This window comes from Erythrolamprus reginae, chromosome 6 (assembly GCF_031021105.1).
Source record: "Erythrolamprus reginae isolate rEryReg1 chromosome 6, rEryReg1.hap1, whole genome shotgun sequence".
Taxonomy (NCBI): Eukaryota; Metazoa; Chordata; class Lepidosauria; order Squamata; family Dipsadidae; genus Erythrolamprus; species Erythrolamprus reginae.
Window position 1 is genome coordinate 35,962,039 of NC_091955.1, and position 25,926 is coordinate 35,987,964.

The window sequence follows — 25,926 nt, forward strand, 5'->3', positions numbered from 1 at the left end:
CAGCAGCCCTTGTAAAGCCGATTATGGCTCGAGGGCACACTCATGCTGGGCCAGCCAGGGATCAGCTGGGAGGTGGGCCGGCAGCGTTTTTCCCACGGCCCGAACAAACAACTAATTTGCTGCCAGGAAGCAAGGGAATATGCCCCGAGCTCGCGCAGGAGCGCCCGGCAAGGGGGCAGTGCTCGCGCCTCTCCCCGCAGTCCAGAACCTCGGGCCAGTGCCGTTTCCCCTTCCCCGGCCCAATGTGGATGCCTGCCTGCTGCCAGGCCGACGGTGGGCATGGCCGCGCTCCACACGAGCACGCCCAGCTGGGAGGCGGTGTTCTTGTCCCTCCCAGCCACCGCAAATGTCGGCCCGGCGAAATCGTCTGTCCTCTCAATTTGTTGAAATATTGTACTTACATTCTAGAATATAAACTATAAAACTGCCAGTACTTCTCCCTCCCTCCCAATTGAACTGTTAATTGTACAGTTCTTCCTTTTTTATTTCATTATACGGCCTATGTCAAATGTTTATTCTGTAATTCAATTAGTCTAGAGTCAGATTAGTTCGATCTTAATTTTGTATATTGGATTGATTCTGGGAACATCTGATTTATTTACCACTATTATGTCGACCCACTCGTATAATTTCTTCCAAATTTCATAATATTTTGATTCTTCTTTATCTTTAAGTTTTTGGGTTAATCTATCCATTTCTGCACAGTCATAGATTTTTTTAATCATTTCTCTTTCTGATGGTGTTTCCTGTTTTTTTCCAATTTTGAGCTATCGTGATTCTGATTGCTGTAATAATATGTTGTATTAAATAGTAGTAGTCTTTTTTAACTTTCTGATTTATTATGCCTAGAAGAAAAGTTTCTGGTTTTAATGTCAATTTAATTGTAGTCATTTCAAAAATCCACATTTTAATCTTTTTCCACATTTCTTTTATTTTGGGGCATGTCCACCATAGGTGAAAAAAAATTCCATTTTTATTTCTGCACCTCCAATTTGGTTTCAAGTTGGGATACATTTTTGCTATTCTGGCTGGTGCCAGGTGCCATCTGTAGAACATTTTTTGAATATTTTCTTTATATGTTATTTTGTAATTTTTTCACATTGATTCCTATTGATCTAAATATATGGTATGTCCTACATTTTTTAACTATTTCTGTTTTTCCATTTTATAGTCAATTAAAAAACTATATAGCCTAGTTATAAATTTTTTTTCTTGGCCTAATATCAATTTGTCTAATATAGTATCCTTCTCCTGAATTCTGTTATTCTTTTTGTCTTTCTGCCATTTTACCTGAATTTGTGTATATGGCCACCAATCAATAATAATATTTTGTTTTTCCAGTTGTTGTCTTGTTTTGATATTACCTCTCTCGTCTAATATATGATTATAGTTCACTATTTTTTTTATCTGGAGGATGTTTGGAAGTGCTTCCATGCTGGAAAACCATCTTGGCATTTTAATATAACGCTCTCTCTTAATCTTTATCCATGTCGTTAATAAAGAATCTCTAATTATATGATTTTTAAAATATGTTGGAACTTTATTTTTCTCATTTCATAGGAATCCATGCCACCCTTGTAGAATATCATGTCCCTCTAAAGCTAGTAGTCTTTGATTTTTAACCTCTATCCAGTCTTTTATCCAAAGCAGTATTGTTTCATAGTAGGTTTCAAAATCTGGGAGTCCGAATCCGCCTTGTTTGGTCTTGTCCTGCAAGCATTTAAGTTTTATTCTTAGTTTCTTCCTATGTGTAGTTTTACAAAAAAAGTTATTTAATTTTACTGGAATTGTTTGAAATAAGTAGAGAAATTTTGGTAGGATCGTCATTTTAATTGTGGAAACTCTCCCTATAAGTGAAATATGCAATTTGTTCCATCTAATCAGTTGTTCTTCTGTCTTTTTGATTAATGTATCGTAGTTATCTTTTTTAATTGTACTACATCTTTTGGTAAATGTTATACCTAAGTATTTCACTTTCTTTACAATTTGGATCCCTAAATGCTTTTGTAATTCCTGTTCTTGTTCTGGTTTCATGTTTTTAGTTATAATTTTAGGTTTTTGTTTATTGGTTTTTAGACCTGCCACCTCTCCATATTGTTTTATTTCCCTCATTTAGTATTCCCCTGCTTCTATCGGATCGTCTATTATAAAGATTAGATTGTCTGCATATGCCTGCACTTTAAATTATTGTTTTCTAACCTTCAAACCTGTAATCCTTAGATTTGTCCTTATTTGATTTAACGTTGTTTCAACAGATAATAATGGAGATAACGGACAGTCTTGAGGTATACCTCTGCAAATTTGAAATGATTCTGTTAATTCCCCATTAATCATAATTTTTGCGAATTGCATATGATATATTGTTTGTACCATTTGAATAAATTTAGGGCCATTTCATTTTTTGTAATAGTTCAAATATAAATTCCCATCTCAGATTATCAAATGCTTTTCGCGCATCTAAGAACATAAGCGCCATTTGTTTATCAGAGTGTACCTTGTAAAATTCTAATACATCTAATATCGCCCTTATATTATTTCTTATATATCTTCCTGGAAGGAATCCATTTTGATCCGTGTTTATCAACTTATTCAGAACTGGTTTCATTCTATCTGCCATAATTGACATAAAAATCTTATAGTCTACGTTAAGCAATGATATTGGTCTGTAATTTTGTATATTTTGCTTTCTTGAGGTGTCCTTTGGTATTAAGCTTACTAACGCTTCTGTCCAAGATTTTGGTGTTATTCCCTGTTCTAAGACTTCATTAAATATAATTAATAATATTTTCCCTAGTGTTTCTTTTAGTTCTTTATAAAGTTCACCTGGTATACTGTCAGGGCCTAGTGTTTTTTTGTTTTTTTGTTTCAATATTGCATTTTCCAATTCCATTAATGTTATTTTTTTATTTAATATTGTTCTGTCTAATACTGATATCTCTTTTATTTTTTATTTTTCTAAATATGTGTTTAATTGTTCTTCTTTTATCTCCTCTTTTTGATACAGTTCTGCAAAATATTTAACCACGATTTTCTTTTTCGCTTCCATTGTATATTCCGTTTTCATCTTCTAATCTTTGTATGTATCATTCTTCTTGTTCTTTTTGTAATTTATATGCCAACCACCTGCCCATTTTATTTGCGTTTTCAAATTGATTTTGTTTCACTGCCCTAATTTTACCGGCGACCTCGTCTTGTATTAATAAATTAATATTATGTTTTAGTTTATCTCTTTCTTCTCTTAATTTCTCATTTTGTAGATCTTTTTGCATTTCTGTTTCTAGGTGTTTTATTTTATTTTTATATTCATTCAATTTTTTATCTTTAGATTTCTTTGCTTTAGCTGAGTATGCTATTGTTAGCTCCCTTATACAGTGGTACCTCATGATACGAACCCCTCGTCTTACGAACATTTCGTGATACGAACCCGGGGTTCATGATTTGTTTGCCTTGTCTTAAGAACCATTTTCACCTTATGAACCCGAGCCGGGGGCGTGGGCTCTCCTACTGCGCATGCGCTCTACCTTGTGCTCTCTTACTGCAGCAGGGATTTCCCTGCCTTGTGACTGTCATTTCCGGAATTTCCTCCCTGCCTCCCTCCTCTTCCTCCTCCTCCTCCTGTATTCCACCTCCCTCCCAGCCTTCGGGCAGCATTCGCCTTCCTCCGCCGCCATTGGCACCCAGCTCCTCCTTGTCTTCTCACTTCTTTACAAGTTGACAGTCGGGCGGCGGCACAGAGGCTGGGGGTGGCGAGGGTGTGTGGAAGAGGTCCACGGGAGAACTGGGGGGAACCACAGCCACCGCTCCGTGGAAGGGACCCAGCTGGGAAGCTCCCGAAGGTGGTCTTTGCGTCGTCCCAGGAAAACAAGCAGCTGGTATGGGCTGGGGTCTTTCCCCTAGGGGCAAAGGTGGTGGTCGCGGGGTGGTTTTGCTGCAGGCGGGTGTCTAGGCACCGCAGCTCCCCCCAGTTCTCCCGCGGACCTCTTCCACACACCCCGACTCCCCCAGCTTCTAATCTTTTCTTTCGGCTTCTGGATGGATGGGAGGAGCTAAGCAGCCAGAGGAATTAATCTAAAACGCCGCTGGGCTGGCAACGTCTCCGTGCTGCTTAGCTCCTCCTGTCCAGCCTGAAGCCAAAAGAAACGCGTGGAAGCTGGTAAACAAAAGGCAGAACTTTCGGCTTCTGGGTGGATGGGAGGAGCTAAGCAGCCGGAGATGTTGCCAGCCCAGCAACGTTTTACATTGATTCCTCCGGCCGCTTAGCTCCTCCTGTCCAGCCTGAAGCTGAAAGAAATGCGTGGAGGCTGGTAAACAAAAGGCAGAATTTTCGGCTTCTGGGTGGATGGGAGGAGCTAAGCGGCCGGAGGAATCAATGTAAAACGCCGCTGGGCTGGCAACGTCTCCGTGCTGCTTAGCTCCTCCTGTCCAGCCTGAAGCCGAAAGAAACGCGTGGAGGCTGGTAAACGAAAGGCAGAACTTTCAGCTTCTGGGTGGATGGGAGGAGCTAAGCAGCCGGAGATGTTGCCAGCACAGCGTGTTTTAAATTGATTCCTCCGGCCACTTAGCTCCTCCTGTCCAGCCCGAAGCCGAAAGAAACGCATGGAGGCTGGTAAACAAAAGGCAGAACTTTCGGCTTCTGGGTGGATGGGAGGAGCTAAGCAGCCGAAGATGTTGCCAGCCCAGCGGCGTTTTACATTGATTCCTCCGGCCGCTTAGCTCCTCCCATCCACCCAGAAGCCGAAAGTTCTGCCTTTTGTTTACCAGCCTCTCGAAGGTGTGGGCTGGGGTCTTTCTGGGAGAGCAAGCAGCCCGAAGCCGAAAGAAATGCGTGGAGGCTGGTAAACAAAAGGCAGAACTTTCTGGGTGGATGGGAGGAGCTAAGCGGCTGGAGGAATCAATGTAAAACGCCGCTGGGCTGGCAACATCTCCGGCTGCTTAGCTCCTCCCATCCACCCAGAAGCCGAAAGTTTTGCCTTTTGTTTACCAGCCTCCACGCGTTTCTTTCGGCTTCAGGCTGCTTGCTCTCCTGGAAAGACCCCAGCCCACACCTTTGGGAGGCTGGTAAACAAAATGCCTCTCGTAGCAGCTGCTACAGCTGCCGACATTTCACCTTCCCTCCCAGCGAAATAGGAGCCGCAGAGAGGGGCACTCCTTCCGCCCGGGAAGTCCTGCCCCTTCATCCCCGAAAGCCAGCCTTTTTGGCTGGGAGGGAAAGTGAAATGCCTCTTGTAGCAGCTGCTACAGCCGCCGACATTTCACCTTCCCTCCCAGCGAAAAAGGAGCCGCAGAGAGGGGCACGCCTTCCGCCCGGGAAGTCCTGCCTCTTCATCCCCGAAAGCCAGCCTTTTTGGCTGGGAGGGAAAGTGAAATGCCTCTTGTAGCAGCTGCTACAGCTGCCAGCATTTCACCTTCCCTCCCAGCCAAAAAGGAGCTGCAGAGAGGGGCACGCCTTCCGCCCGGGAAGTCCTCCCTCTTCATCCTCGAAAGCCAGGAAAGTGAAATGCCTCTCGTAGCCCAGAAGATCGCGGCGGGCGGTGCCTGCGGCGGCCAGGGAAGCCAAGCCGGGCGTGGCGGCGCCGCTGCTGCTCCAGTCGCCCGGTCCTCTCCTGCCTCCTGCGCCGATATCCCCCGCTGCATCGGGCGCCGCCAGCCCCGAGTAGGATGCACCCTCGCCACCACCGCCACCGCCGCGCCCAGCCGCTGCCCGCCCCGTCCTCGCTGGAGGTCTAGCCGGTGGCTTCAGCTTCCCATTCCTCCATGCACTTCGCCCTGAATGCCTCTTGGCCGCCTGGCAGAGCGCTCACAGCCAGCGGGCGGTGGCGGCAGCGGGGGACAAAAGGCAGGCCAGCGCCCGGCTCCTGCCTCTCCGGAGCCGCTGACCAAGCGGAGCAGTCGCGCGGGGAAGGCGAGAGAGAGAAGCAGGCGTGCACTTCGCCCTGAATGCCTCCTGGCTCAAGCCGGCAGCCGTCTTTGGGTTTTTGGCTCAGGGGGGAGCAGGTGGACCTTACTAACTCCGTCCCCCCCGAGCAGCAGCTGCTATAGCCCCCGGCTTCCCCGCCCCTCTTCTGCTGGCCATGGGCGAAGGGCGGGGAAGCCGGGCAAGAGCGATCTTCTGCCGGCCATGGGCGAAGGGCGGGGAAGCCAGCGGCTGTAGCAGCTGGTGCAAGAGGCTTCCCTGCCCTTCGCCCATGGCTGGCAGAAGATCGCTCTTGCCCGGCTTCCCCGCCCTTTGCCCGTGGCCAGCAGAAGAGGGGCGGGGAAGCCGGGGGCTGTAGCAGCTGCTGCAAGAGGCTTCCCCGTCCTTCGCCCATGACCGGCAGAAGATCGCTCTTGCCCGTCGGGAGGCAAAGCACTGGGGTGGGAGTTGTCAGGACACCCCCCACCCCAGCGCTTCGCTTCCCATCAGGCAAAAGTGCTCGGGAGGCCACGGGTGACGGGCGGGGAGGATCGGGAGGCTAAGTCTCCTGCAGCGGGTGCTGTGGTGGGGACCTTTGGGTTTGTGGCTGGGGGGGAAGGTGAAGTGCTGGGGTGGGGGGTGTCAGGCCGGACCTCCTGCCTCCCCCCCAACCAAAAACCCAAAGCAGCCTCCCAAACCCAAACTTTCACTGAGAAGCCCCGCCGCCCGGATGTCACCTTTTAAAACAGCCGGGGGGCTTCTCAGCAGCCTCCCAACGCCGAACCCGGAAGTTCGGGTTTGGCTTTCGGGTTCAGGAGGCTGCTGGGAATCCCCCCCCCCCGGCTGTTTTAAAAGGTGACAGCTGGGCGGCAGCGTTTTTTTTGGGGGGGGGGGGGTTGTTGCACGGATTAATTGACTTTACATTGTTTCCTATGGGAAACAATGTTTCGTCTTACGAACCTTTCGTCTTACGAACCTCCCTCTGGAACCAATTAGGTTCATATCTTGAGGTACCACTGTATATGCTTTCGTGGTGTCCCAGATGTTCTGTATTGTAGTATCATTGTTCCAATTGTCCTGAAAAAATAAGTTAAGTTCTTGTTTGATATAATTAATGTACTTTTGTTCTTTAGTCAATGTTTGGTTTAAAGTCCATCTATAATATTCTTTCTTGGTTCTTTTATCTTTATTATTATTGGGTGGTGGTCCGCCCATATATTTGGTCCTATTTCAATTTCTTCAGTAATTTTTCCTATTTCTTTATCTGTCCAAATCATGTCTATCCTTGACCATGATTTCTGGGGTGGTGAGTAGAAGGTATATTCTAAATCCTGGATATGTCTTTTCCTCCATAGGTCTGTAAGTCTGTGTTCTCTCACCATCTCAAAAAATTCCGTTGGCAAGGTTTTCCTCTATTTTTTTTACTGTTTTATAATCTTTTTGGATATTATGTACTGCATTGAAATAGCCAATAATACATATGTTTTCCCCTCCTACCTGTATTACCTGTTCTTCTAATTTTTTTATAAAATTCTTTTTTATTTGAATTTGTAGTGTATATTACCATTAGGACTATTTCTTTGGTTCCTATTCTAATTTTTATACCCAATATTCTTCCCTTCTTGTCTGCATAATTTGTTTTCATGTTGAAGTTTTTCCCTAATGTATGCCCCCTTTTTTTTGAATCTGTTAATGCTATAAATAGTTTACCTGATTTTTTTATTTTCTAGAAATTTAGAGTCTTGATTTCTTATATGTACTTCTTGTAGGCATAATATATCTGCATTTTGTTTCAATAATTTGGTCATTGTCTGTTTTCTTTTTGTAGATGAATTCAATCCGTTAATATTTACCGAAAATAATTTTAATGTTTTCGTCATATTTTTTCCTCTCTACTCCCTTCTTCTCCTTCTCTCTCCTTTCTTCTTCCTTCTACTGCCACTTTGCCCCTGCTCTTTCCTCCCTTTGTATTTCCCCCATCTCTTGTTCTCCTTCTGTCTTTTTCTCCTGTTTCTTCTTCCTGCATCTGATGGTCTATGTCCGAATTACTATCTCCTTCTTTTTGTAGATATTGTCCAATGAAGTAATCAGCTTTTTCAAATGAATCTATTTTAATTTTTTTTCCTTTCCAAATTATTAAAAGTCCTTCCAGGATTAACCATCGAAATGGTATTTCCCTTCTCATGAGTTTGGTCATTAAGTAATGATAGTCTCTTCTTTTCTCTCTTATTCGTTTGGGTATCTGTTTGAGAATAATTATTTCCTTCCCCTGATACATTACTTTCCCATTTCTTGTTGTTTTGTAAATTTCATCTCTGATAGATTTCTTCGTAAATCGTACACGCGCCTCCCTTGGTAATCTAGTTCTTAGCATAATTAATCTGAATCCTGTATATCTCATCAATATGGTTTCTCACCTCCTCTTCTTCTATTTGTGTGTTTTCAATTATTAGTTCTGCCATTTTGTTAAATAAATCTTCTGCATTCTCGGGAATATTCTGGAAGCGCAAGAAATGTGCGGATTTCTCCATCTCCAATACTGCAATCGAGCCCTCCAGCTCTTTGTTGGCAACTCTCAATCTTCCCTCTGCTTCTCCTATTTTGTCTTCTGTTCGTATTATATTAGTTTCCATTCTCTTTATTCTTTGTTCGTGGTTTATAATGATTTCTTGTATATTCTCCATTTGTGTCTCTAAACCTTTGATTTTCCCTGCCATTTTTTCAAAATTCTTATTTGTTTCCTCCTGATTTTGCTTTATTGTTTCTTGTGTTGTTGAAGCAGATTCCTGACTTTGCACCATAAATTCTTGGATTAAATCTAATGAGGCCTGTATTGATTGGAGAGAAGATTTTTCTATCGTTGCCATTTCTATATTTGGTTTAGTGTTGGATGTAGAGGGGGTTCCAGGTGTAGTTTTCTTCTGATATTTAGAAAAAATTGTTGACATATTCAGAATTCTCTCTAGATGTTCCCAGATCTTTCCTATGTTTATATTAAAGCTAGTGCACAAATAGTATAATCATCAATACCTACTACTTAAAATGGAAGGGGTAGTAATCTTACTTTGGTCAATCAATCAATCTTATCACACTTTTAAATTTTAGAAACATAGAAGACTGACGGCAGAAAAAGACCTCATGATCCATCTAGTCTGCCCTTATACTATTTTTTGTATTTTATCTTAGGGTGGATATATGTTTATCCCAGGCATGTTTAAATTCAGTTACTGTGGATTTACCAACCACGCCTGCTGGAAGTTTGTTCCAAGGATCTACTACTCTTTCAGTAAAATAATATTTTCTTATGTTGCTTTTGATCTTTCCCCCAACTAACTTCAAATTGTGTCCCCTTGTTCTTGTGTTCACTTTCCTATTAAAAACACTTCCCTCCTGGACCTTATTTAACCCTTTGACATATTTAAATGTTTCGATCATGTCCCCCCTTTTCCTTCTATCCTCCAGACTATACAGATTGAGTTCAATAAGTCTTTCCTGATACGTTTTATGCTTAAGACCTTCCATCATTCCTGTAGCCCGTGTTTGGACCCGTTCAATTTTGTCAATATCTTTTTGTAGGTGAGGTCTCCAGAACTGAACACAGTATTCCAAATGTGGTCTCACCAGTGCTCTATATAGCGGGATCACAATCTCCCACTTCCTGCTTGTTATACCTCTTGCTATGCAGCCAAGCATCCTACTTGCTTTTCCTAGAAATCACTACCCCTAAATCCTTCTCTTCTGAAGTTTTTGCTAACACAGAACTGCCAATACAATACTCAGATTGAGGATTCCTTTTCCCCAAGTGCATTATTTTATATTTGGAAACATTAAACTGCAGTTTCCATTGCTTTGACCATTTATCTTAAAAAAGAAGGAGCGGCTGATACCGCCGCTCCTTCTTTTTTGCTTCCCAGTTGTCAACTCAGTGCACCAAGCCTTTGGGCCGGAGATAAGCCCCAGTTCTTTTTTCCGCCCAAATACGGGGGTTTCACCACCGGCAATGGGGATTTGCACCCCACCCACTGCTGGAAACTTCCCCTTGTTCTATCTCTCCTCTCCAGGGAGAACTGTCCCCGATTATATGTTTTTTTGGCGAAAAATCTCGAGTGTAGACCAGGAACTTCTAGCCTGCACGTTGCTTCAGCTTGACACCACCCCGGGTGTCCGAATTATGCTGCTTTTACATGTACTTCTCCAACAAATAGCAATAGCATTTAGACTTATATACCGCTTCACGGTGCTTTACAGCCCCGTCTAACATATTTACAAAGTCAATATATTTCCCTCAACAATCTGGGTCCTCATTTTACTGACCTTGGAAAGATGGAAGCCTGAGTAGACCTTGATTGAGCCTGGTGAGATTTGAACTGCCAAATTGCAGTCAGGCAGCAGTCATCAGAACCTGCTATACTGCATTCTAACCACTGCGCCACCATGAATCATGTAATACAATAACTTAATATAATAATAATTAATATTATTAAATTGTAAAATGTTTTAAATAAAATTGAAAAATTTCATTTTGCTATTGTAGTCTGTGTTCTGTGAGATTTATATCTGTTTCTCTAATGGAATGACTAATTGGGAGCCACTGGGGCAACCACGTGGATTTTGAACATAATTTGAATATAGTAATTTCCATCTAAACTGGTACTTTTCAATTTTTATTTCTTACAACAAAAATCTGATTAAGCATTATTTGGTATATGTGTCTAACAAAAAGGATATTTAACTGGCACAAGTTATGCAACTTTTTGTCTTTGTTATACAACACACAAAAACAAAAACTATTTTTTGAAAGAAACAAAATCCAAATATCTTCAAGTACTCTACTATATTGTTTTATTTTTGGAATTAATACATCTTTAGTTTCCCTTGAATTCTTTTTCAAGAGTACTTCTGTCTTGCAACCCCTCCAAAATAAAAGGGTGGGACTTTTTTAATCCTAAATTTTTAATTGCTAGGGATAGAGTGTAGTTGATAATAGAACACAAAATTCCCCTCTGAAAGACTTACAAAGGAGGAACATTGCCAAAGAATCTTAGAAAAAGAAGAAACTTTCCACATTTATTTATAGAAAGAGTTTTCTTTCATTATGTAGAACAAAGAATTTGTTTGCCGAGGACATGATTATGAGCGTCTGGAGGCTTTTCAACAACGGATGTTAAATGAGTTTCCACATGCCATTGCTATGCAACATGCCAATCAAACGGATGAAACCATCTTTCAAGCAGAGGCACAGTGTATCCCTATTATTGTTTTAAAGCCATTCATGTAATCTAGTTTAACTTTATATGGATCAGTGTGTGTAAAATCCACATTTAAAATCTACAGTAGAGATCTGGATTTACATTAAAAATAGTAATGGAAAAAGGAAATTAAATATACTGATACAGATGCAAAAGCTGTGTCATGATGTTACAAAGAAGATAGAGATATATGAATAGCAATATAGTATCAGCATGGGTTTTAGAAAAGGGATCTAATGCAAGGAAAGGTGGAAGGAAAGAGAAGGAAAGGATGACCAGCAGCAAGGTGACTAGACTTAGTTACAAAAGAAATAGTTGCAATATTGGATGACCAAACCTAAAAGAGAAGGTTAGGGATAGATTGTCATGCAGAGTATCGATGTGGTACCTAGGAGATGAAAATTACTTGATGGGACATAAACATTGATCATCATGATCATGCTAACAGAAATATTGACTAAAAGAAAAGAGGAAAAATAATAGCAACAAAAATATTTAACTGAATTACGGATTTCCTTTTGATTAAAATGAAAACTCAAGGTAGCTTACACTTTAAAAAAATTAAAAATGGAATATACACAAAAATTAATCATAAATGCTTTAAATGTTTGGCTAATGACTGAATATTGTCCTAATGGATATTCTAAAACAGAAAGAAAACAGGTTGCATAGAATTCTTAAGATGAAGAAGTGGCACAGGATAATATGTTTGGCAGGTTCCCTTCTGAAAATTTTAATTTGTAATCAGATGCATAGTAATAGAAGTTCTTTCTTTCAGAGTACGGGTCAATGAGTCCTAGTCTGTTATGCAAAGAACAATGTGACTAAAATATTAGGCAAACTCATATTTTTGTTTTCCAGCTATTCTGCTCTGGCAAATTCCAAATCAGAAAAGAAGTATTGTTTGTTTAACCATTATGCACTTTACCTTGCTTTCTTTCATCTAACAAATGCATCCTCTTCCTAGTACTTAACATTTTATATATAGATCTGCAAATCTATGCTGTGACACCGATTCCTGAAAGCCGGGATGTTCTGCAAAGAGAAGGCATTCCAGATAATATAAAAAGTTTTTATAAAGTAAATCATATTTGGCGATTCCGATATGACAGGCCATTTCACAAAGGGACCAAAGACAAAGACAATGAATTCAAGGTATATTATCATTCCAATTCTCATTAACAAATATTTGATTCATTTCATGGTTTCTCAGAAGAATTCATAGAAATGAAAAGTAAAATGTAAAGTAAAGATGACTCACTGGGATTTGTTATATATTAAATACATATTTTTTCTTATTTTAGAAAATGAAAATGGTTTTCTTCACATCATATAGAAAGCATTAATATATGCCAAATTTACATGACATACATACTGTAGATAGGATGTGAAATTGGGGGTTTTATGGATACATATCATTCCTAATAATATACTATATCAGTGATGGTGAACCTTTTTTTCCTCAGGTGCCGGAAGAGCGTGCGTGTGTGCTATCGTGCAGGCATGAGGGCCCACATTCATAATTCAATGCATGGGGAGGGCAAAAACAACTTCCTCAACGCCCAGGAAGCTCTCTGGAGGCCAAAAACGGCCTGTTTCCCAACTTCTGGTGGGAACCAATAGGCTCGTGTTCCATCCTTCCCAGGCTCCAAAGGCTTCCCTGGAGCTGAGGGAGTGTAAAACACCCTCCCTCATCCCCCCCCGGGAGGCTCTCTGGAAGCCAAAAAGCCCCCCCCCCTCGCCTCTGTGGCCAAAAATCAGCTGGCCGGCACACACATGCATGTTGGAGCTGAGCTAAGACAATGGCTTGTGTGCCACCAAATATGGCTCTGTGTGCCACCTGTGGCACCCATGCCATAGGTTCGCCATCACTGCCCTATTTCATATCTAAGAAAGCTTATATGGAAAGAAGAGATAGTGATGAGGACTGATAGTACTGATTAAGAAAGAAAAGGAATCTAGGTACCCAGCAAAGATGAAAGGCTTAAAAGTTAAATTATCAAACAGAGGCCAGAAGCACACAATTCTATCAAACTGACTGGCACCAGGGTCACTTAGAGTAATAGTCCCCATCCTTTTTGCCCCAAGGACAGGTATTGTGCATAAACCAGTCTTGCTGCAGTTATAATATGCAGCATTAGGTATATCTCTCGTTTGTCATATTTCTCTTTTGTGATTCCTAGTAGAAACAGTTCTGGTTTCATATCTATGTTTTTATTTAATATCTCTTCCTGCCACATCTTTATCTGGTGTCGGAATTTCCTTGCTTTTATACATAACCACCACATATGATAAAAATATCCTTTTTCTGGTTTTCATTTCCAACATGAGTTTTCTGTCCATTTTTGCTAACCTTGTAGGTGAAAGATGTTACCTGTAGAACATTGTATATAAATTTTATTCATAAGCAGTGGCCAAGGTTAGTTTCCTGTTTCTCTCCCTTCTCTCTTGCCATAGTTCTTGCCGGAGAGGGGTGGCATACAAATCCAATTAAATAAATAAATAAATTTGTCCAGATCAATATTATAGCCAGAATTTTGAGCCCACACTACCATGGTTTCCATCCGCCATTCTATCTTCCAATAAACATTGTTAAATTATCTTTACCACTTTTTCGTCCATTCCTAGCAAAATTTTGTCTAATGCCATTGATTCTTTCTTAATACCCCATTATTTTCTATCTTTTATATATTGTGATTACTGCAGATATGCCCACCATAGCAGTTCTAGCCCTTCCTCTTGTAGCTCCTTTCTGGATTTAGAATGTCCAACATCTCTAATGTAAAGAGCCAAGCTGGAATTTCCATGTAGATCTGTTGTTTGATTTTTATCCATACACCAAAAATAGCTTGTCTAACATGATGCCTTTGGAAGTATTGGTGACCTTTGTGTCTGCCATCCAACAAAAATGTGTGCCATCCTATTTGCATGTTGTGTCCTTCCAGCATTAATAATGTCTTATTTTTTAAAATGATCCATTCTCTCACCTATGTGAGTGCAGCAGATTGGTAATATCTTTTCCAATCTGGTAGGCTGAATCATCATCTTTCTTTAGTTTCTTGTAATAGTTTTAATTTAATTCTAGGTCTTCTCCCTTGCCAAATAAATTCAGATATCATTTTGTTCAAATTTCTGAAATATTCTTTATCCAATTTTATAGGTACAGTATGTTCTGAAATAGGAAAAAGATTTTTGGTAGGATGTTCATTTTTATAGTTGCAATTCTCCCCATAAGGGAAACTTGCAACTTTCCCCATCTCTCCAAAACTGCCTTTATTTGATCATTTAATTTGCTATAGTTATCTTCTTTAATTGCTATACATGTTGCTGTTAATAATATTCCCAAATATTTCACTTTTTTCATTATTTGGAGACTTATTCTTTTCACCATTATATTTTTCCTGTAATTTGGACATATTTTAACTGTCATTTTAGTTTTTTTTCCTTATTTACTTTCAATCCAATTGCTTCCCCATAATCTCCCAGTACTTCCATAAGCACAGGCCAGATTGTAGTGATTTGTCTATTGTAAATACGAGATCATCTGCAAAAGCTTGCAGTTTGTAAATTTCTTTCTTAATTTCCAGTTCTCTAATTTGTTTATCCTTCTGGGTTATTCTTGTCAATACCTCTAGAGTTAATATAAAAAAGAGCAGTGATAATGAGCATCCTTGCCTCGTACCCTTCTGAATCTTAAATCTTTGCATTGTTTCTGCATTTATTATAATTCTTGCCTCTTTATTGGCATATGTTGCTTTAAACACATTTATAAAATTTTCACCAAATTCCATATATTTTAACTGTTTCAATATAAAATCCCAAATCACATTATCAAAAGCTTTTGGAACATCTAAAAATATCAGTGCCACTTGTGTCACACTATGCACTTCATAGTATTCTAACATATCCAATATCATCCTCATATTGTTTTTTATTTGCTTTTTGGGCAAAAAACCATTTTGATCAATATGTATACATTTATTCAAGTATCTTTTAGTCTCTCAGCCTTTATTGTCATAAATATTTTATAGTCCGAATTCAATAATGATATAGGTCTATAATTTTGAATTAGTATTAGGTCAGTATTCTCCTTTGGAATCAAAGTGATATTTACCTCCAACCATGAAGCCGGCATCTTTACTTCTTTTTATACCACATTAAATGCCTCAATTAGAGTTTCTCCTAAAGAATCGTGTATTTCTTTATATAATTCTGATGGCAGCCCATCTAGACCTGGAGTTTTATTATTTTTCTGTTTTTTAATTGCCTCTATTAATTCTGACATTCTTGTATCTTCATTCAACATATTTTTTATCTCCCCTGGATCTTTGAGCAATTCAGCTGTTGTTTTAAGGAAACAACATTGTTTTAAGATTTAACAACATTGTTGTTTGTTTTATCTTCTGTATTGCAGTTGTCATTTTTAAAGTAATTATAAAAGTCATAAATTACCGTATTTTTCTGTGTATAAGATGCACCTTTTTACTTCAAAAAGGTGCATCAAAAATGGGTGCATATTATACACTGAATGTTGGGCGGCAATCAGGGTTGGTGGCGGCTGTCCCCGGGGCTGCCCAGCAGTCCTCGGCTGGAAGCTGGCGGCTGAGCCCCGAGGATAAGTAGGGTACGTGGCAGCAGCTTTGGAGAAATGGGCGAGCATTCTCTCAACGCATCCAGCCGGTGGAGGAGCCCGCCAGGTGGCTTCGATCATACGGCGGGATGGGGCTTGGCTCCATCAGCCCCCACCCCAATCTCCCACCTTTGCTGGAGCCTTTGAGAGGGCACAGAGGTCGGCAAAGGCTCTCTGAGCAAAGCTGCCTCAGCTCAGGAATTCCAGAGCTGGCGCCCTCTGCTCCTCTGCTGGCTGGATGAGTTGAGGAGACGCCCGCCTGCTTCTCTGAAGCTGCTGCCTCATCTGCCTGGTGGCGGGCGTTCCTTCCAAGGTCCCTGCCAGCACTACCCCGAGTTCGGAAGCCAGGATCTGTGCACAAGACTGGAAGACAATGCCCCCCTCAGGAGTAGTCTTGGCACGCAGCTCTCTAGCCTGGGAGCTGCCTTTCTGGCGACGACTGAGCTTCTCCGGCATGAGTAGGTAGAACGAGACGGCTTACTTCACCAAGTGAGGGAAAGAGGTAGGGTGATGCTGGAGTTGGAGGAGGAGGAGGAGCTGTAGCCGTAACCACAGGTTATTCTCCCTTTACCTGCCAGGCCAGCCTGGGATCTCTCCTGACCCCTTGGGCTGTGTCCCGTTTTATTTCCCAAAGTTTTGGTGTGGGGAGGGGAGCCATTATTTCTCTGCAACCTTCTGTCCCCCTCCCCACTTTCTTGCCCTTTTGGGGAAACCTTTTCATGTTGGAGGAAAAGTGAGCTACACACACACACCTCTGGCAACCTTTTCCAACCTTGGTAAGTGCCGTGTGTGTGGGTGTAGCTCACTTTTCCTCCCACATGATAAAGTTTTCCAAGAGGGGCAAGAAATAAAAACTTTGGGGAAATAAAACACCTGCCTGATCCAATGGAGGTGGATACTGTAGTTGCTTCCCCCCAAGATGCAGCTCGGCACTTGCAACACTCTTTTGAGGCATTTGAGGTTGCTACAGCAAATGAGGTTGATTCAAAAACAGGGAAAAGATTTGCAAGTGCCAAGCTGCTGTGCTGCTCTCCTCGGCGTCTCTCTCCCTTGGTAGGTTAGTCATGCCCACCTTTCCTTCCCCTTCCTGCCGCCCCCACTCCTGCCATGGAAAGGCAGCCAAGGGGAAAGATGCAAATAGATAAGAATAGATAAGATGTGTTCCCAGTTTATAGCTTCCTGGTAAATCTTGCAGCTTCTTAAAGCCTTCTCTCTCAAGGAAAACAGGAGTTTAGCTGAATGTTTAGTGCTCAAAAATGGGATTCTCCAACCTTGGCAACTTTAAGACTTGTGGACTTCAACTCCCAAAGTTTATCAGCCAGCAAAGGTGGCTGAAGAACTCTGGGAGTTGTAGTCCACAACTCTTAAAATTTGCCAAGGTTGGAGATCCCTGCCCTAGAAACACTCCTTTTAAGGAGTATTTCAGGTTTATCATCATCACCATATATTTCCACTTCATTTGTGAAAATTGGAGTAGTCAAGAGAGGGGTCTTTGAAAACCTCATGATATAGTAGTAATAAGGCAACCTCAGCAGGGAACTGTAATTGTAAATCACTAGCCATTTCTGTGACTAAAGGAACAACTAACAAAATGAATTGTCCTTGTTTGTTTGTTTGTTTGTTTGTTTGTTTGTTTGTTTGTTTGAGGACACCTGAGTTAGAGGTTAGGAGTGCAAAGGTCTTCAAACCTGGCAAGTTTAAGACTTGTGGACTTCAATTCCCATTTCTGAGCTAGCATAACTGGTGGAGGAATTCTGGGAATTGAAGTCCACAAGTCTTGAAGCTGTCACGTTTGAAGTTTATAAAAAGTGTACATGGTTTTAAAAAGTATATATGGTTGTAAAAAGTATTCTGCTACACTGGTATTTTATTAAACAATACTACACCATTTGGTTCCGAATACTTTTTTCCTTGTTTCCCCCCTCTAAAATCTAGGTGCTTCTTATACACCAGTGCGTCTTATACACTGAAAAATATGGTATATTTTTCTTTTCTTCATTTTGGTAGAATATATTTCCCTCCCCATTTTGTATCTTACTAATCCCCCCTATTTCTTCTTGTTTTTTCCAATTAATATGGAAAATAAGCCATTTCCCTGGCTTATTTTGCATTTTTGAAAAAAGTTTGCTTACTCCACTTTATTTGTTGTGCTAGATCTTATTTTTTGAGAAGAAAAATATTCCCTCTACCTCTTTATCGTTCAAAATTAAATACATAAATTATTGTAAATTTATGTCACATGAATCAACTTTATGATGCCTCACTACAGAAATAGAATATATAATTGACATTATATTTTTTTATTTCAGAGTTTATGGGTAGAGAGAACAACACTGATTTTAGTGCAGAGTTTGCCAGGAATTTCCCGATGGTTTGAAGTGGAAAAACGTGAAATTGTGAGTACAAACGGGGGAAAATTGGTGATCCTCCATTATTACCATAGAATATTAGATTCCAAACATATTTTGCATGCGGCTTTAAATTGCTTACATTAGAATAAAAAATAGGAAAAAACAATAAAGCTCAAGTCTGATTTTGAACTTGTTCTAAGTAATCAGAGAGAAAAGAAAAGGGAGAAGTTTCTTTATAGAATTATTAATCCTTTAAAACTTGTGTAAAAATGAGTTGATAATTACAGTTTTAGTACTTGAATATGAAAAGGTATGGTTAAGAAAGTTAGAAACAAATTTAAATATGTAGCCTTCTATGGCACAATATGATATTGTACTCATTTATTATTTTGCTTAATAAATAATACAATATGTGATAGTATATTGAATATGCTGCTCTAATATCTGAATACCAAATTGTTCTCATACTACCTCCAGTGCTAATATTGTCCAGTAACTTTTTTCAGAATCATGTTTAATCATCGAATAAGTGCATTATTCTTACAGTGTTTTCTGATCTTTGGCATTCTTATTTAAGGCATTTATTCAATAACAATCACTCATTTAGAAGTGTGATGAATTGGCATTAGAATTGTAACTATGTAATTAGGACTGATATAATTATTTTTTATTATGGCTCATTGAATGTCTATGAGAAGCTATCGAAACTTATGTAAATAAATAACAAAATATATTCATAACATCTGGAGGTTTCTATATAATTAAAATGTCAGAGATATTTTTATAAATTTTGGCTACTGTTAAATGTTTAACAGTAGAAACTTTTGTATTTTAACATGACCATATGGTTATAATGATGGGAGTTGTGGATAACTTACTTGGAGAAAGTTTTCTCTAATACCTATTCAGTTTGTGGTTAGGGTTCACATGCAGCACCAGACCTAACAGCCTCAATCTTGCTTGAGAGTTTAGATTTGACTTTTCCCTTAAGCAATTGGAATTGGTTGAGTAGAATTTCTTTTTGGTTGTTTTTATGATGGCGTTTGGTCACAATTTGATATTCTGCACTTCACATTTATATTTTGTGTATGTTAAATGTGTGATGGAGTGGGATTTAATTTATTATTTAGTTTTTGGATACAGTATGTTGCCCAGAGTCATTTGTCTGATTTGGATGGCTTTATAAATTTAGTAAGTAAGTACAATAAATAAATAAACCAAATGTTATAAATAAAAATACCAATTAATAAGTGGTAATTAATTAATGAGTTTAAAATGAATTGTGTGCTTCCTGTGATATATGAATGCAGTTAAGATTTCAAAGCTAGAGACTGGACTGGAACATAAATAGATGAAATCAAAAGCTATTACTATTATTAATCAACATTATATCTAATTAATGAATTAATTAATTAATTAATGAACTGATGTGATATCTCATTGAATTTATATCATTTAGATTTCTACTTCTAGAAAATTGTTTATATATAATACTGTACAAGGAATTAAGGATCGATTTATTTAACTATTAACTATTTAACTATTAATTAATTATATATTAAATATTGATTAAGTATTAAAGTATTAAGTATTAAATATTAAATTTAAGTTAGAATAAGCTAAGTTAAGCTAAAGTATTGATTAAGTATTGAAATATTTATAACAATTGATATTAATTGATATTAATTGATTTCCTTTCCTCTAAATTTATTCATTTTGTTACCTTGCTTCCTCCCTCCACTTTATTACTTATTAGCTACTAAGTATATTGATAATATCCCTCTCCCTTTTCATTTGTGTTGGATATATATGCTCTATTAGTTAACAAACTATTTGAACAGACTGATTTGATTGATTGACTATATATTGAATTAACTGTTGGATATATATGCTCTATTAGTTAACAAACTATTTGAACAGATTGATTTGATTGATTGACTAGATATTGACTAGGTTGACTAGATACTGAATTAATTGTTAGAAGGTTTAAATATCTATATATATAAAATTTATTACCAATGGCAACTCAACAAACATTAACTAAATCGATGAAAAGAGGCAATCTAACTTTATTATCACCGGCAGTGCAGAAATCCTCTTCGACCTCCGATATTGCTACAGTAGAGAGTAAAGATCAGGCCCCCTCGCTACAAAGTCAACAAAACACTCTAGACAAAATTCAGGAATTTATGGTAAAACAACAAGAAGCCTCAAATCAAACCCAAGAAACTATAATAAAAAATCACCAAGAGACACAAAAAAGGTTTGAGGAAGTAAATGAAAACTTTGCCAAAATCAATACCATAATAGAGGGTGTTAAAAAAACAGTAGATAAACAGGAAATCAAAATACAACAGGTGGAAGAGACAACAGAAGCGAATAAGTTAAGACTAACCAAAAATGAAGAAGAACTCAAAAGGGTAAATAAAGATTTGGAAGGAGCCATTGCTCAGTTGGAATTCGAAAAAGCCTCCTTCTACCTTAGACTACAAAACATACCGGAAGAAAAAGGGGAAAATCTGTTTGCGACAGCAGTAGAAATTTTTGCAGAGGAGTTAAAAATAAATGAAAACGAACTAATCAATCATGTGGATGAGGTGTACCGAGTGCAAACCAATTATGCACGACGTCACCAACTTCCCAGAGAGGTCCACATCAGATTCACCAAAAAAACCCTGAGGGATGAGATATATAGAAATACCAGAGGGGTTCTATCATATAAAGGAAAGGACATTATTGTATTGAAACAAATACCAAAAAGAATTAGGGAACGAAGGAGGGATTATCACTATTTTACAAATAAATTAATAAAAAACGAAATACAGTTTAGATGGTTAGTCCCAGAAGGAGTAATGGTAACGTGGAAGGGGAAGAAAATAAACATAGAAACATTAGACCAAGCGGATAAATTCATCTCAGAACATTTGAAAAAAGAAGGGGAAAGCAGCACGGAATTAGAGACAACAAGTCAGGAGGAGGGAGAGATAGAGGAAGAGAGGGCAGATAAACTTAGTAAAGGGAAAGAGGAAAAGACAGAAAACCACAGAGAACTAAGAAGTAGCAAAAGAGCAAAATAGTTGACACAGAATGGATAAAGAAATTAAATTATTTTTGGTGAACATAAATGGATTGAACTCTCCTCAAAAAAGAGGACAAGTATATGCAAAATTAATAAAACAAAATTTAGATGTTGTGTGCCTTCAGGAAGTTCATGTAAAAAAAAAGGATAAAAAAGTATTGGAACACCCAAAATTGGGGAAACTATTTACATCCCTTGCAAACGAAAAAAAAGAGGAATCGCAGTATATGTTAAAAACTGGTTAAATCCCAAAGTAATTGACAGTGACGAAGAGGGCAGAATACTCATAATAGAAATTGAAATTAAACAAAAAAACCCAAATTTAATTGTGATATATGCTCCTAACAAAGACCAAAAAATCTTTTACAAAAAGTTGTAGCAAAAAATAATAAAAATTGAAAAAGGAAATATTTGTGTGGTTGGGGACTTTAATATAATAATAGATTATGATAAAGACTATAAGGGTAAAGAAAAGAATAAAAGGAAGAAAGAGTCACCAGATGAACTCAAAGATATTATAGAGGAATTCAAATTAAAAGATACATGGAGGGAAAGACATAGAGATGAATGTAAATACACTTACTATTCACACCCCCACAACTCATGGTCCAGACTGGACATGATATGGACAAATATAGAGTTACAAAAAGAGATAATATCAGCAGAAATAGAACCCAACTTTTGGGCAGACCACAATCCAGTAAGTATTATAATCAAAGGGAACCAAATTAAAAAAAATAGATGGACAATGAATACAAAAACCATACAAGAAAATAAATATAAAGAATTTATAAATAAAGAATTAGACGTTTTTTTGGGAAAAAATTGGAATAAAGATACAACCATACAAAATATATGGGACACAACCAAAGCTTACATTAGAGGGATAACAATAGCATACACGAGTAAAAAATAAATAAAAATAAAAATAAAGAGATGAGAGAAAACCAAAAAGAACTAGAACAAATAGAAGCCGAGTGGATAAAAGACCCAAAAAAAGTGGAATTAAAAGAAAAAAGAGAACTAATTAAACATAAGATAAACTTGATAGTGCAGGAGGAAATAGCCCAAAAAATAAGATCTGTAAAACAAAACTACTTCGAACATGCAAACAAACCGGGAAGGTGGCTTGCCTACAAAATCAAAAAACAGACCGAGAAGAAATATATCCAACAACTAGAAGATGAAAGAGGAGAAAAACAAATTGACATAGAAGGGGGGGAAAAGATAATTCAAAACTATTTCCAACAGCTATATAGGAAAGATGATATAAAAGAAGAAGAAATAGATCGATACTTAAACGAGACCGAGTTACCACAAATATCTGAGAGTAATATAGACAGGATGGACAAAGATATAACGATGACAGAACTAGAGCTAGCAATCAAAAAACAAAATAATAATAAAACTCCGGGAGTAGATGGAATACCAGCCGAATTCTACAAAGAAATGTACAACCCAGTTAAAAAATTAATGTTGCAAATGCTAAACGAAGTGCTAAATAAAGGAGCAATGCCTGAATCCTGGAAGGAAGGGTTAATAACATTAATATCAAAGGACCCAGAACAAAGACACTCGATAAAACAATATAGACCCATTGCATTGTTGAATTCGGATTACAAAATTTTTACGACAATACTAGCGGAAAGATTCAAAGTGATAATCAATGAAATAATACATTCAGATCAAAACGGCTTCCTACCAAATAGAAATATTAAAAATAATTTGAGAAACATAATAAATACTCTAGAATATTACGAGGCAAACCCAGGAAAAAATTTGGCTTTAATATTTTTGGATGCGGAAAAAGCGTTTGATAATCTAAACTGGAACTTTTTTACCAACCAATTGATCAAAATAAAATTTAAAGAAAAATTTGTAAGAGCAATTAAGACGATATATTCTAAACAATCAGCAAGACAATTAACGGAGAACATAAAAATTGAAAAAGGAGTAAGACAGGGGTGCCAGCTTTCCCCTTTAATATTCATCCTGGCTATAGAAATCCTACTAAGACAGATAAGGTCAAATAAAAGTATTAAAGGGTTGAACTTAAAGGGACAGGAATACAAGATTCAGGCATTTGCCGACGATTTAGTATTTAATATAGAGGACCCTATAGAATCAGGTGAAAATCTACTAAAGGAGATTACTAAATTTGGTAAAGTAGCAGGGCTAAAAATCAATAAACAAAAAACTAAAATATTGACAAAAAAATTTAACAAATATAGAGAAGAAAACATTAGAAGATAAATTAGATCTACAAATAGTAAAAAAAGTTAAATACTTGGGAATAAAACTAACAGCAAAAGCAACTACAATAAAAGAAGATAACTATACCGTCCTAATAAAAGAAATACAAATGAAACTGGAAAAATGGAATAAATTACCTATTTCACTTATTGGTAGAATATCAACAATTAAGATGTCCATCCTACCCAAAATATTGTACTTATTTAGAACAATCCCAATTATGTTAAAAAAAAGCTTCTTTCAAAAATTGAACAGAATAATAACAAAATTTGTTTGGGCTGGGAAAAAACCTAGGATCAGAATTCAATACATAACATCAAACAGGGAGGTTTTGGGTTACCCGATTTCGAAATATATTGCAACGCATCGATCATGGATTGGCTGAGGGAATGGTTCAAATTGGAAAACAAAAGATTATTGATATTAGAAGGACATGACTTGAGAATTGGATGGCATGCCTTCTTATGGGAGAACAAAGAAAAAATACACAGCTACTTTAGACAGCATATAATTAGGAATTCACTATACACAACTTGGACAAAAATTTAAAAAATGCATTATCATCAAATTCCAAAATGGTATTCTAGCATGGAGGCAACAATATACCCAAATTCGAGAGAGCTAAACAAAATGCTCAATTATTACCAAATATTGGGGAAAAATGGGGAATTAAAAACAAGAGAACAATTAGAAGAAACTGGAATAAAAATTGATTGGTGGATATACAATTTAATTAAATCAAAATATCAAGAAGGGAAAAGAAAAGAGATACAAATAAAAGAAACAGAATTGGATAAAATAATCTTAAGCCAAGATAAGAAAATGATTTCAAAAATTTATAGATATATGTTAAATTATAAAATGGAGGATTATATTGTCAAAAATAATATACACAGCTGGGGCAGAAACTTTGGGTATAGTATAAGCTTGGACAAATGGGAAACAATTTGGACTAAAAACTACAAATTAACGAGACCAACAGCATTTAGAGAAAACATATATAAAATGTACTACCGGTGGCATCTCCCCCCGGCGAGGCTAGCACAAATGTACAAAGGAATAAATCCGAAATGCTGGAGATGTAAAGGAAAAGGGACTTATTACCACATCTGGTGGACTTGCCCAATAATTAAAAATTTTTGGACTAAAATGCAAAATTGGATAAAAGAAATATTACAAATTAAAATAAACAAAAAGCCCAAAGCGTTCCTCCTTGGGATCATAGACCAAAAAATAGATAAAAACAAATATTATCTATTAATACACATATTGACTGCAATTAGGATGGCAATAGCCCAACAATGGAAACAACCCAAACCTCCGGATGATGATTTGATAATAAAAAAAATTCTAGACTGTGCAGAATCAGACGCATTAACACTAAAATTAAAAAACAAAGAAGAATCCGAACATTATAAAACTTGGAAATACCTCTATAATTGGTTTAAGAGAAGAAACAAAACTTAAATTGAAATACAAGAATAACAATACTTTATATCCTTTTTATTGCATATGGAAAATTATAAAAGATTTATATACAATTTTTTTTTAAAGAAAGATTTGTATGAATTTAAATAAATTAAACATGAATGAAAGAAGGCGGATAGGGAAAAAAAATGATTTAAAGAATAGAGATAACCTAAAGGAGAAAATGGTAGATACTGAGGTTATGACACACTTCACCAGAAAATAATTTAAAATTACAAAAAATGATTTATAACTTACCCCCTAAAGGGAATTTAAGTACCAATATTATATATGTTAATTGGTATTGCTATCATTGTTTAGCGTACTTAAATAAGTAACTATATTATAAGAATTCTTTTTGTTTGTTTGTTTTTTGTTTGTTTGTCTGTATGTTGATAGGTGTTGATTTGGCATTGTTTCAATCTACGATGTATACCATTTATTTTGTTTGTGTAAATGTGTATATATGTAATAAAAAAAAATTTCTAAAAAAAAAAAAAGATTTCAAAGCTATCTCCCCATTTCTAATTCTATGTAACTTTCATCTGCTTATATACAGTAAAAGCTAAAGCATGAACTTTTCCAAAATGGGATTTATATGCTACAATTTAAAATTTATTGGTATCATTGGAACTGACATGTGAACAATTTATTCAGAAAAGGGAAAAAAACACAAAAGTGTTTTGAATGCAGTGGATTAGGAAAAAAACCTTATTCATTGTAACATTTATGCATAATCAAGCTACTTTAAAATAATAATTTGGTAATTTGTAATCCCTACAAATATTATTTTAAGAATTTATACCAATTGGTAATCATAAATTACATTCATAATTATAAAAACCATAAAGAATGCCAGAATTTAGAGAATTTAATAATATTAGTATTTTCAACATGAAAATATCAGAATGACAGATGAAATAGCTTGAAAATCAGTATATATTGTTTTGACTTTCAGGTGCAAATCAGCCTTCCATGTTTTTATTTTTGCCATTTTTCTTAAC

The 25,926-nt window shown here is 37.5% G+C and overlaps 1 protein-coding gene across 1 annotated transcript in view; it reads left to right on the plus strand.

Moving 5' to 3' along the window:
• The window catches only part of DOCK4 (dedicator of cytokinesis 4), an 826,344-nt gene that overhangs the window by 607,760 nt on the left and 192,658 nt on the right, over positions 1-25,926 (plus strand). Inside the window, exons 40-42 of the mRNA XM_070755516.1 lie at positions 10,995-11,136; positions 12,131-12,297; positions 18,082-18,168. Of these exons, the coding sequence (XP_070611617.1) occupies positions 10,995-11,136; positions 12,131-12,297; positions 18,082-18,168 (396 nt within the window). The remainder of the gene's footprint in view (positions 1-10,994; positions 11,137-12,130; positions 12,298-18,081; positions 18,169-25,926) is intronic.